The sequence below is a fragment of the Cariama cristata genome, unplaced genomic scaffold (genome assembly GCF_000690535.1).
Source record: "Cariama cristata isolate BGI_N322 unplaced genomic scaffold, ASM69053v1 scaffold21472, whole genome shotgun sequence".
NCBI classification, from domain to species: domain Eukaryota; kingdom Metazoa; phylum Chordata; class Aves; order Cariamiformes; family Cariamidae; genus Cariama; species Cariama cristata.
In genome coordinates, this window is record NW_009602541.1 from 176,632 (window position 1) to 189,459 (window position 12,828).

Below are 12,828 nucleotides of genomic sequence, written 5' to 3' on the forward strand. Positions count from 1 at the left end.
TCAGTCCACCTTCCAGGCTGCTGGGGCAGCATCACCTCTCCTGTTGCTCATTGTCTGCCATTGCTCCTCTCCATGGGTCATCAGAAAAGGCATGTGGCCTGTGTGACCATAAAAATAGCAGGGGGGTTCTATAAATTAAAGCGTAATTCAGTTTAATATAACCTAGCATGGTGACGATGAAGCCCTGTCACAGACGGATGGGAATATCCATCCCCCTGTAAATCCCCCACGGACTGGGTAGAAGGCAACTCTAAATTAAAATCTGGCCAGAGTCTTGTATTGCAAGCTTTCAGGTGAGCTTCCCTTGGAGGACATCTCTCTAGAATAAATCTCCCTTACAGATCTGCTTCTCTTGCACTCCCCAGAAGTCAAGCCCCAGCAGCTGGACCTGCTACCATTTCAGTAAGAGAGGAGGCCATCCAGACTAGCATTTGGTTCCTGCTGTACATAAAGCATTTGGACAAACTGATAACTCTGCCATCAGCACCTGCCAATGCAACCTCTATAGAACTGTAAGCACCAAAGAGAGCACACAGGGACTGACTGTTCACTGTCTCTTCTAAAGTAAGACAAAGGTGGCACCAGATGAAACTAGCAAGTGGCAGATTCAAAATGAGGAAAGGAGAGTGACTTCCCACACAACACCTGACCAAGCCATGGAGCTCCTTGCTGCAGCATTTTCTGGATGGTAAACGCTTACCTGAGTCAACTGGAAAAATTAACAGAAGAGAAATAAATAGATTTTACTTTTGGTTCTGGAAATCCCTGGGCAACAAGCTGAGTATTGCGTCTTGCCCCAGGACTGCTGCCCAAGGAAGACATGGACCTGTTAGAGTGGGTCCAGAGAAGGGCCATGAAAATGATCAGAGGGCTGGAACACGTCTCCTGTGAAGAAAGGCTGAGAGAGTTGGGGTTGTTCAGCGTGCAGAAGAGAAGGCTCCAGGGAGACCTTGTGGCGGCCTTTCAATATATAAAGGAGGCTTGTAAGAAAGACAGAGAGGGACTTTTTACTAGGACTTGTAGTAACAGGACAAGGGGTAACAGTTTTAAACCGAAAGAGGATAGATTTAGATTGGGTATAAGGAAGAAATTTATTACTATGAGGGTGCTGAGACACTGGAACAGGTTGCCTAGAGAAGTTGTGGATGCACCATCATTATGAGTGTTCAAGGTCAGGTTGGATGGGGCTTTGAGGAACCTGATCTAGTGAAAGATGTCCCTGCTTAGGGCAGGGGGGATGGACTAGATGACCTTTAAAGGTCCCTTCCAACCCAAACCATTCTATGGTTCTGTAATAAGTTGTTAGAAACTGGAAGAATATTAATAGAAAATATCATTGCTAACTTTGTTATTATATTCCTTCCTGAGCATCCACTCCTGCCCATTGAAAGAGACACAAAATGATGCTCATATCTGCAATCTTTTCCTTAGGCTAGGATGGCCATGCTGCTTAGCATAGCTAGCAGCCAGCAGATGCATGATTGTGGGGATGTTGAAGGTCTGGTCTAAGCTGCATCTACTACAGCTTTGCACGACCCTTACAGGTACCGGGCTCCTGTAGCTCTGTGAAGTTAAAAGAGAGGGAGCAGCTGCCCTGCATCACACACAACTAGGCCCTTTGCCCAAAAGCCACCAGCCTCAATGCAAGCTTCAAGGAGATGAACTGCAGCCTATATGCTCATGTGCCATTCAGCAGGGAAGAGATCTCCCGTAGGGTATCACAGGATGCTCTTCTTACTGCACAGACTAACAAAGAGTTGGTTTCCTTCTGATAGTTCGTGGAGCTCAGCTTAATCCTGTTACTGAGCAGTTTAGTTACAGACTTCACTGAGAGCCAAAGCAGTCCCTCCCATTTCTTTTAGGAGTGCCATCACAGCCTATGCGAACAGGTAGTGTGTATCGTCACAGAAGTAACACACAGCAAGTCTGCATTCCAGCATTTTGTGTTAAATTAACTGATGGGACTAGACTAAAGGCACAATCTAAGCAGACAGTAGCAGAGACCAAAGAACAGCAGTCACTCCTCTATAGCTGATTTTCTAATTCAAAGGGCAGATGGGAAGAGCAGCAAGGTAGTTAAACATGAAGAACCTTCAAGAGAGGGAAAAATCATTCCTACTCTAAATGTGGAGTAATTACAAAATGTGAGGAAACACAGTGGAAACCAGACAAGATAGATAGTAATTACAGCATTTCTTTGCCCTCTAAGGAACTTTTCTATCCACTCCCACTTCTCAACACCCCCATCCTTGCCTTGAGAAAGAGCAACACGAGTTTTTGTCCTCCACTTACCATACACCCATCCGACACAGATGACTTCAAAAATGGCCAGGAAGAGCAGGCACGTGCCACTGGCAGCATAGTAGTCAAAGAGCTGGAAGATGTACATCCCACCCTGTTGAAAAGGTAGAGAAGAGAGAGTCATGGCATGACTGTTCCATGTGGGGGAAAAATTACTGAGGCAGGCAGAAGAATAGCAGCAGAAACACTGCACCTACAGCAGGTAGGAGAAGGAGAAGAGCCTTCTCTTGGGGCTGCTCCCACTCTCTTCCAAAAAGACAGTCAGGTCTAGTGGTAGGAGACCATTTCATGCCCATTTTATGATACTGCTGGGCTAGGCTGGTTTCTACGTCAGGAGCAGGAGGCAGCTTGTTTCCCTGTTTTAAATCAGTTAGCAAATTTCCAGCATAATTTCAAAATACCATATAGCAGTGCAGAACTCTGCACCCAAGAAACTGGGATCCTGAGGATCAAGACATTCAGATACCTCATTTTAGCTGCATCCGTCCTTACATATTGCTCAAGGTCCAAGCCCTGCAATGGCAGAGGCATGTGGCTTCCCTGCGGCCTCTGCCTTCAAGCTGAGCCTTGCATAGTTGCCATCAGCTACCTCTACAGGTCAGTGGATGACTCCTCTCTCATACTTTCATGTGTTTTCTCGAACAGAAAGCCCCTCCAATACAAGTCAAGCAGATGCTTTTAAATAGCACTGAAGGGCTCTAGACACTGCCAGAGTAGCAGAGCAGTTACCCCTTCATCCCATCACTTATGAAGTGACATCCGACAATGATGGGAGTAGATGCCTCCATGCATGGGACTGTGCAAAAGCCATGGGAACCCTTAACGCAGTTTCACTCAAAGCTCTCTTGATTGCGGTGGGAGCTGCCTTCAGCAAATCCTTAGCCAGGATTCTGTCGGAGAATCATTCAGCAGAGCCCAAGAGGTTTAGCAGGAATTAGCTGTCACTACACAGCACAGGGAGGCAACACGGAGGAATGCTGAGACCCCAACCCAAGTATGCGATATAAACACACAGCGCAGCACAGCACAGCACTGTGCAGGAAGAGGTGTTTGGATACTAGCTGCAGAGCAGGGCAAACACCATGCACATAGCATCGCACCTTCTTGTCCCAAGAGGCTCAGGCAGGGTTACGATGCAGCCATTACCCCCAGCCTCTCCTCCTGCTGCTCTCCTTCTTGTGGAAAGCAGCCAGAAAAAATTGCTGCTCTTAGAAGAGCTTCTGCTTGTGCAGATCAGCTTATTTTAGCCACCAGGCTTGGTATTTCCACAAAGCTGTATGTCAGGCAGCCTCTGGGCTGCGGGACCATCTCTCTGAAAGGCTCAGTTATGCAGCAAGTACACTAGCACCACACAGGGTAAAAGCCGCACTGGCTGTGAGAGACACCAGCTAATGCATTAGAAATGAAGGATAATTAACAGCATCAAAGATGAGCTTGCTGTCTTTACTCACTCTCCAGAGCAGTCTAGCAGCATTTCTGGTGCTCAGCTGTATACCCCAGCTACTCCTTTCTTACCTCAGTGACCAGCAATAAGCCCAGCAGGTAGCATAAGACTGCAATGGCCAGGATCAGCAGCTCCCGACGCCCCTTCTTCCGAAACACTCCCGGGAACATGTCCATAAGAGCTGTCACCATGCTTTCCACACAGACGAACTGCAAAAGAAGACAGGTCAGAAAAATCAATGTCTTCCCTTCCCCAAGCACACATTCCCTGTCACTGTCTGTTTTTTCCTCCAGCCACCCAAATCCTTGGGGTTTTTTCTCTTTTTGTCTGTCTTGCTTCCACCAATGGCCAGCTGCAGCTGCTAGGGACCCAAACACAGGTTGATGTATCAGAGAGGTCTCTTTTGGAGCTGCAGACCAAAGGGGTTAAAAGTACAGCCCCATGTTGGGGGGATGAACTGTGAGACGTACAAGGACTTGCCTCAAACTCAACAAAGCATGCTGCTGCACAGCAGGCATGACCAAGGGATGGGGAGGCAAGGGGCAGACTGTGCCTCTCGAGCAGGGTGAGGAAGCACCCGAGATGGCACAAGGAATCCTTATGACAGAGGGGAGCTCCCCACCACCACCATGAAGCTAAGGGGAGCCAGGTGACTGCAAAATATACCATAATTGCCTAGGACAATTGCCAGCAGAGCGATTGGCCAGGGGTCCCGCATGTGAATTGCTGGCTTTCAGGGTTGAACGTAGGGCAGGATGCCTGCTCGTCAGCATGTGGTTCTCGGTCCCACAGCGCGCATCACCCGTGGGGTACATAAGAGAATATCAGCCACTGCTAAGACAGCCCAGCCAGCATGAAGCAGAGCCATAAGCAAGATAAGGCAAAAGGTGACCTCGACCCAGAGGAACAGAGAGAAAAAACCTCATTCTCCAAGTGCAGGGGCTGATGTGCTGCAAAGGAGAGCCTGAGCAGAGCACCCTGCCTGGCAGAGATGCCAGGACATCCTCTGCTCCCCTCATGCCAGCACGCCACGGTTGCACACTATACTCCCCAGGGTGCTCTGCTGGGTTTTGCTCCTGGCATAACAGGGGTATGGGAGGGTAAGAGATGGGCACACCAGTGAGGAGAGCACACCGGGATTTCTCTGGTGAGGTGCAGCTGGGAGAAAACAGGCCCATTCCCCTTCCCAGACTGCCCTACTCTATGCTGGGCCTCACTCTGCAGTATGCACGGTTTTGGTGCTGGCACAGAGGTGGGAGGGAATGTAGCTGGGAGACCCTTACATACACACAGGGAGAAGGATGCCAAGCAGAGATGCCAGCACACATAACCACTGGACTCCCATTGGCCCTGGCTCTGAGCTCGCACAGTGTGAATGTGCTGCGGACAACACGGAGAAAGTATTTGAGGTACCAGCAAAGCACGTAATCAACTTATCCTTTCCCATGGCCTTGGGGAGCGCTCAGGGTGGGGACAGGCAGATGAGTGTTAGATGAGGAGAGGGCATTTGCTGTACCTGGCTGTCCAGTCCCAAGAAGATCAGCATGAGGAAGAAGAGGCAGGACCAGAGCTGAGACACAGGCATCATCGTTACCGCCGTTGGATACGCTATGAAAGCCAGGCCAGGACCTGCCAACAAACCACAGAATGACCATGCGTGCTCCCTGCATCACCGCCTGCCACCACCACCCTGCAGCACAGAGTGAGCTCACATACTGCTTCAAAGCTGATATCACCATGGCTCTTTGCCCACACAGGGCTGAAAGCTGTGTCAGGGAGCACTGGTCCTGCAGACCTCACTGCAGACACCCATAGCGATAGAGGTTGTAGATAACATCCTGGGCTTCACTTCAGAAAAGTCACCTCCCCCTCAGGCTTTCTCTTTTGCCTTGGCTTTGAAGTCTCCTGAAAAAGCCTACCTGATTCAGCCACTTCTGCAATGGGTAAACCCTGCTCTCGAGCCATGAAGCCCAGCACAGAGAAAATGGCAAAGCCAGCAACGAAGCTGGTGGCACTGTTCAGGAAGCAGAGCATGATGCAGTCCCTGCAGGGGGAGACCAGAGAGAAATCAGTGTTTCCCACTGCAGAATGGATCCGCTTGGCATCATATCTGTACTCAGCTTCCCCAGTCAGACAGCATGGATCAAGGAACAGCAATGCTGTTCTGGAACTCCCTCAGAAGTAAAAAGCTCAGAACAGAGCCAAAAATCAGCCTACCTACCTTGTACCGCACTGTTCCAGAGTTATAGGAGTATACATGGAACAAAGAGAGACATAGGGCACCACCAGTGGCTTGTGAATAGGATGCCACAATGATATATGTAGGGATGTGGCAGCAAAAAAGTTGACAGGAGTCAAAAGAATAAGAAAAACAACAGAGAAAATGAGGACAACAGCAAATCGGAAAAGAGAAGAGGTTGCAAAAGTAAACATAGTCAGGAAAGAGGAGCATCTGAAAGCATGAGCATGTACAGTTTCACCAGGTCTGGTAAAACAAGGACTAATGGGTTAACAAAAATCCTCACCTGACAAGGGTTGTGTCTACACTGTCTTTATTAACTGTGTTCAGATGGAGGTTGGTACATGCCATGCCACTTGTCCTGAAACATTTGTGCACTTGCTCCCTGTGAAAATGGGGCACCAGTCTGAGCTGGCTGGGCTGGAAACCCCACATCCCGGGATCCTGCCTGGGCAGCTGCCAGAGCTGACCTACAGCATCAGCTGCTATGGGGCAGTATGGACACCCAGCACATTTGGGCCACCCAGGGCTAAGCTGCCAGTCCAAGGCACCTAAGGGTTTCAGGAAGGCATCAGCACACCGCTCCATTGATGACAGGTACATTTCGGGAGAGCCAGGGGAAAGTATTAATTGCCTGACCAGCAGCCGTGGCAGCACATATTAGAGAAAAGAAGAAGACAAGAGATGATTGATGTCTTCCAAGTACCATTCCATTTTCCCATCCATGCTGGAGCAATTCATGAAGGAATAACAAACCCTGTGCTCCTGAGAGCTCTGTGAAAGGTGTCAGAAATGGTCCTGATGGCTTCACTGAGCTCCATGTCAGGCCATGGATAAAATATATCTGCAATCCAAGGGCAAGGAGGAGGCCAGACAGACTTGATTAATCTCATTGATAGAATCAAAATGCCACTGGCAGTACGTTACCCTGATGATAGTAAAGCACTGGAGACAGGGGCATAGTCATCATGTTTGTACCATCTCCCCTGCCTAGCAAGTGACAGCAGAGCTGGCCACGCCACCACTGCTGGCTCGCCCTGTCAAAATAGCCTGTGGTGTCTCCATAGTGGCTGGAGACCCTCTCCATTTTCATTCCTCCCCCTCCTCCAATCTCTCCTGTTTCCAAGCTGACTCATGCAGGAGAGCACTACTAAAGCCGTTTCCTGGAGCTCCTGTGTTCCCTCAGCCACTTTCCATCCCTACGCTGAGTTCTCTGCAGCTTCCATACTCTGAGCAGCTCGTTACTCAAAGCTGCATGGCCCAAGGTCTCCCCTGGGGACAGAGCCTGCCTCAGATGTAGCTCTGTGCTGTTTGTCTCTGAGCAAACTTCCAGAAGGAGTCCGGGCTCCTCTTACCTGTAACAGTTGTTGGTATATTTGTTGTAGCTGCCCAGAGCTGTCAGGCACCCCTGGCAGATGGCATAAGAGAATAGGATCTGAGTGCCCGCATCCATCCAGACCTGGAACACAGAAGGTCAGTGGTCTCCAGATCTGGCAACAAAATAAACAAATGGCTGTGCCCTGTCTAGCAACAACCCCTCCACCCAGGCAGAACAAACCCCATGAGACAGAGAGGGGCTCAGTGGATGTGGAAACTGGGATACCTCTTTGGGAAAACTGAGCTATAGGACTGAAAGTCCTCTAGCAAAAGTTTCCTGAGGGGACTGTATTTTCACATCCTCCTCAAGGTGACAACACTTCTTCATCCTGTGCCTTTGCATTCTGGATGGAGACAGCATCCCTGATAGCATGGCTCCGGCTGAAGTTGACACTGCAGATGTCCGTGGTCCCTATGTGGCTCAGGGTTTGCAGAGCCACTGGTGAGTTGTCCCAACCGAGGACCAGTGAGTCCTTTGCATGATCGATGTACTCCCTTCCCGGCTCCCCAATCTAGTTTTCCACATCTCTGAGGCTGCAGTGCAGGGTGAAGGGCAGAAAATTGCTGGGCTGAGAGATTTCAGGTCAGTGGGGTGTCATGCACCCAGGCTCCCCTTTACTCTGGCATTGCATGGGAAAAGCTGAGTGGGTTTGTTCAGTGCTGCTCCAGCCCTCTTCTCTGGGAAGGAACCACTTCACTCCGCGCGTTGTGGGCTGAACTGCAGCTCCACTCTCACACCCTGCCAGGGAAAGCCCTGAGCTGCGAGGTAGCAGGCAGGCGGGAAGAGAGACCACCTTTCTGTTTGCCTGTGTTTCCTCTCACTTTCTTTTTCCTCCAAGCAGCCCCCAGCTGCAAACATCCAGGCAGCTGCAATTTGGCAGCCTTCAAAAAATGCCAGCCCAGGCGTTGCTGCTTAAATTCACACGGATTTCTCGCAGATAGGCACATACACGGGAGCCCCTCGGGCATGGGCACACGTCCTGCTTTACACCAAAGCCCCACATTCTGCCTAAAGTCAGTAGCAGGATCTCTCACTCCTGCTATGCTGGGTTGCAGCAGTCTGAAAAGACCATGTCAGCTCTAGTTAGGCTGTGAAAGACAGTGAGGTTTTCAGTGAACAAGCTCTGACCATGAATAAAACACACTCAGCCCCAGTCACCCCCTGTTATTTATTTTGATATTAAAATGCCATTTATGTTCAGCTGGCTCTTTGCATTCAGCGCACCACAGATTTTGTATTGACAACACATAATTGCATCTGAAAGCCATTTGGGGGAAGACAGTGTGTTTGGCAGCTGGTTTGGGAGCAATTGGGGCTTTGGCCATCTGGGAAGATGCGGGAGGTAAGCTGAGACTGTGGGCTAAACATATTGCTTGGCTGCCTCCACGAAAAGATTCAGCGGTGGAATAATTAGCAGCAGTGTCATTTAAATGCTCTTCTGGGAGGGGTCTGCATTAACACCTCCCTGGGATGGTAGAAGCAGCCTGCACAGCATTGCTGAGCCCATGTGGGGAAGGGAAGCAACCTGCTGCTACAGAAAGATGCCGAAGCAGGCACCCCAGGGGGATCTTCCAAGGGGGAGTCCTGCTGCCTGCCCTTTGCAGCCCCCAAGGGTGCTGCCCACCTCCTGCCAACTCGGGCTACCTTGCAGGTCCTGGGTTTGGCTGCACCTTCTGCCCTAATCTGGGCTTGCCCTCCCTGGGTACACAGCATCCTCCCTGCTGGGGGGGTTTCCATGAGCTCTGGTGAGTGGTGGCAGGGGCTGACCCTTTGGCTAGCCCCTGACCTGGGCAGGTGGGACCAGCCCCTGGGACAGGTGAAGGGAACCTGCTGCCCCCAGCCCTTGTTACTTCTGTGCATTTGGTCTCTGCAAACACAGGGGCCCTGCATTCCCTGGGAGGGCCCTGTTGGAGCCAAAGAGCTAACCAGGCCATAAAAAAATGAAAAGCAGTAGATTATTTCCCCTCTCCCCATTCCTTAATTATTTGCATTTAAGACCCAGCAAAACCATCTGTTACATGCTGAATATTTCATATAGTCTTCTGGTTTTGCTGAGCCCATAAGTAGAAATGACCTAATATGCGCATATGCTGCAGACGCATGAGTAAAAAGACTGTGCTGTGCAGGGGGACTAGACCCCTCTCAGCTCTTTTAAGGAGGTCTCACTGGTTCACCGGTCTCCTTCAGAGAAGACAGCTAGATCCTCAGCTAGCAGCAGATCCAAGGGTCAGGGCACTGGAAAACTTCCCATGGCCAGCACTTGCCTGACCTGCACCCACCTGTGGGTCAGCCAGCCTGGAAACGTCCGGCTTCAGATAGAAGATGATGCCCTCGGCAGCACCCGGCAGCGTGACTCCTCGCACCAGCAGGATGATAAGCATCACGTAGGGGAAGGTGGCAGTGAAGTAAACGACCTGTGGGCACAGGGAAACAAGAGAGGGTCAGTGGGTGCAGGCATCATCTCATCTCATCTGCAGGCCCCCACCCCAGCAAACCTCCCTGGACTCTGCCATTGGCTATAGCTGCTACTGCTAGCACAGAGGAGGGGTGGGAAAGAAATTAATCAAGGCTACATCTCACCGGTGATTTTGTTAATCTACATTTTGTTCCTCACCCAAGACTCTGCCACTGGTTACTGTGCTTTCTTTTCTCTTTCCAGTCAGTGTAATTTCCCTGCTCTCCAGCTGTTCTCTTCATCTTTCTAGAGCTGTAGAAGAAACCCAGATCTCTTCCTGTCACTGAGTTTTAATGAGGAGTTATTAAAATGGTCCTATTCCCAGCAAGAGTTTTCCAAATTAAAGAGCAACTTTTGCTGCCCAATTTGATACACCTCTGAGGGGTCTCGTTTCCAGGGGTGCTCATGTGGCTCTCTCATCCCTTCAATGCCTCTGAGCTTGTAGGTAAAAAATGGGGGGACCTCAAAGCCTTAAAGAAAAGGTAGACCATTATTTTTGTAAAACCTTCTCTTCACTTCTTCTTGTGTGTGATGTAAATAAATATTACAGTAGAATTAATCATCTCTAATCCATTGCCTGATGTAACTTTTTTTTTCTGTTTGCAAAATATCCAAGAGCAAGTTGCAACTTCCGAATATTTATTCATTATTAAAATTCACCCAAGTAATTTGAAGGCTTGTTTACTCTATGGATTCATAGTGAGGGCCCTAAAATGACATTTTTTTTCTGCTTAGTGATAATTGGTCGAGTAAGTCACAGTACGTGGTACTTTTGCTGTTCCCCAATTGAATGAGAATGTGAGTGCTTTTGGCACAAGGACTAAGAGCTACCTTCAGAAATCACTTCTGGGGAACATTTATACACGTCAGCTGAATGCATAAGGAAACGAAACATGGAAAGAGCACAAGAGTGGGCAAAATGAATATAAGAAAAAGGCTTTTAAAGAAAATGAGTCTTCACAGAGTTATTTGAAATTATTTTCCTGGGGTTGCTATTGTTTCTTTAAGTTTGGTCTCCTTAAATCACAGAAGCATAAACACAAGGGTCTGGCAGGGTTATCCGATTAGAGCAGCCTCTCAGTCAAGCACAACATCCTGTTTACTCTGCAGCTGTTGAACAAAATTATGCACCTACTCAGAATTCCTGGGACCTCCCTACTGCTTATCCTAATACATAATCAGTGAGGAAAAAGAAGGAAGGAGCTAATTTTTTTGACAGTGCCCCTGTAAAACTCAAAATGACTACCTGCAGAGAATACAACTGGCCTGTCTGACCTGTGGTATGTCTCAGGACAGAAAAACCCACCCTGTATTTGTGCACCATGTCCATAATATGTGGCCCAAGCAGCCTGGCTGAACTTCTTTAGCTTTCTCCTTATGCAGGCAAGATCTGCATGCCAGGGCAGCACCAGGCAAAGGAGAGACTCGGTGGAGAGGACTGAGAAAGGGAGTCTGGGATGACTCAGTTACACTTCCATGCGGATCAAGCAGCCTCTCGGACTCAATTTCCTGAGGTCAGACTGATATCTCTTGTGAAGATGGCACTGTGGTATTCAAACCAGAGAGCATCAGAGATTTAAGATTTAAAATGCAGAGCATCCCCTCTCCCCATAGATGTGGAGTCTAGCTCTTCCTCCTTGAGAAATGGCAGACAGCAGGTCAGCACCAGCCAGAGTCAGAGTCATCAGCAAAGACTGGGAGAAACCTAGTGAGCAGAGCAAGCTATTGTCTTGCTCTGTTAAAATGGGTGCCCAATGTGGTTTTAAGGCGGGAGATGGGATTTAACACTGAAACACAGGCATCCAGTACTACAGCGAACATCTGCCAGTACTAGGGATGGTGAATTGAAGGAAGAAGTCTGTTGCAGAAATTGGGTCCCCTCCCTTTTCTGTTGGGACATCCCCTGGACACCCGCAAGACCCAACCATCATTAATGACCCACCCATCTCATTGCAGCTCCAGGAAGGAAGGACATCCTGAACAAGTCAAGGCAATAGCAGCATCCCTAACATCCACCCCAAGGCATCACATACTCATTCACTCCAGAAGGATAACCAGTCCACCTGATCTACAGGATCAACATCAGGAGGGAGCGTTAGCTCCAGCCTCACTAGCAAAATGCAGAAAGTGACCTGCCGAGCCAAAAACCACAGAGCCAGGGAGACTACAAAGGAGAACACAAAGACACCTCTCCCACCCCAAGTATTCTGCAGGATAAAGAAGCAGGAGAGATTCATTATCTTTTCACTGAGCTGGTTACAGGCAGCAGATTGTCTGTTTTGTTCAAGTGTTTAATTATTGCCAGGGATAGGAAGTTTGCCACTGCAGAGGATCTTGTTAAAAACACCAGCAAGCCACACCAGGATAACACACTGGTGAGTGGATGATTCACAAGGCACTTGGGGAGTATCCATCAGCTACTGTGTGTATCTGCAAGGGAAAAGGTGACCCAAGACTCCCCTCAGTTACCACGTCTTTTCCTATTCTCCCCTCTCTATTTGACCTGCTCTTTTATTCTTCCTCTTATGGGTCAAACACAACAGGTGTAAATCAGTATGGCCCCACCAGGTTTTAGGTTTGACTTTGGTGCTGTGGGTCTCCTGCCTCTACTTCATAAAGAGGGAAAAGAGATTGGGGAAAAAGTGTAAGGTGGGTACAAAGAGGCTTATGAACCAAGAGGACAATCTCTGTTCCTACTTTGCCTGTGGACTTGACCCCTTTCCAGATGCAGAAATAGCAGACGATCCACGCCAGCAGGAGACACAGAGCCAGCTCCCAGCGCACAGTGCCCAGTTTGTGAATACCATCCGTGAGCCCCAGGACTCGCTTCCTGCAGGTGTCCAGGGACAGGGAGAGAAGCATTAACACACCTTAGATGCCACTCATCCATACAGACCTTTCCCATATTACCCCCTCCAAAGACTTAACAGACTATCCACAACTCATCTGCCCAGGGTTCCCAGCCATGTGAATCACCCCAGCTCTGCATAGGGCTGCCCTCTCTGTCATTC

General features: G+C 49.2%; 1 protein-coding gene across 1 annotated transcript in view; it reads right to left on the minus strand.

Annotated features, from left to right (window-relative positions):
- SLC6A12 (solute carrier family 6 (neurotransmitter transporter), member 12) overlaps window positions 1–12,828 on the minus strand; it is a 30,169-nt gene that overhangs the window by 8,801 nt on the left and 8,540 nt on the right. Inside the window, exons 5-11 of the mRNA XM_009694803.1 lie at window positions 12,515–12,647; window positions 9,642–9,776; window positions 7,340–7,443; window positions 5,665–5,789; window positions 5,262–5,374; window positions 3,817–3,954; window positions 2,293–2,395 (exon numbers count right to left, since the gene is read on the minus strand). Coding sequence (XP_009693105.1) covers window positions 2,293–2,395; window positions 3,817–3,954; window positions 5,262–5,374; window positions 5,665–5,789; window positions 7,340–7,443; window positions 9,642–9,776; window positions 12,515–12,647 — 851 coding nt within the window. The remainder of the gene's footprint in view (window positions 1–2,292; window positions 2,396–3,816; window positions 3,955–5,261; window positions 5,375–5,664; window positions 5,790–7,339; window positions 7,444–9,641; window positions 9,777–12,514; window positions 12,648–12,828) is intronic.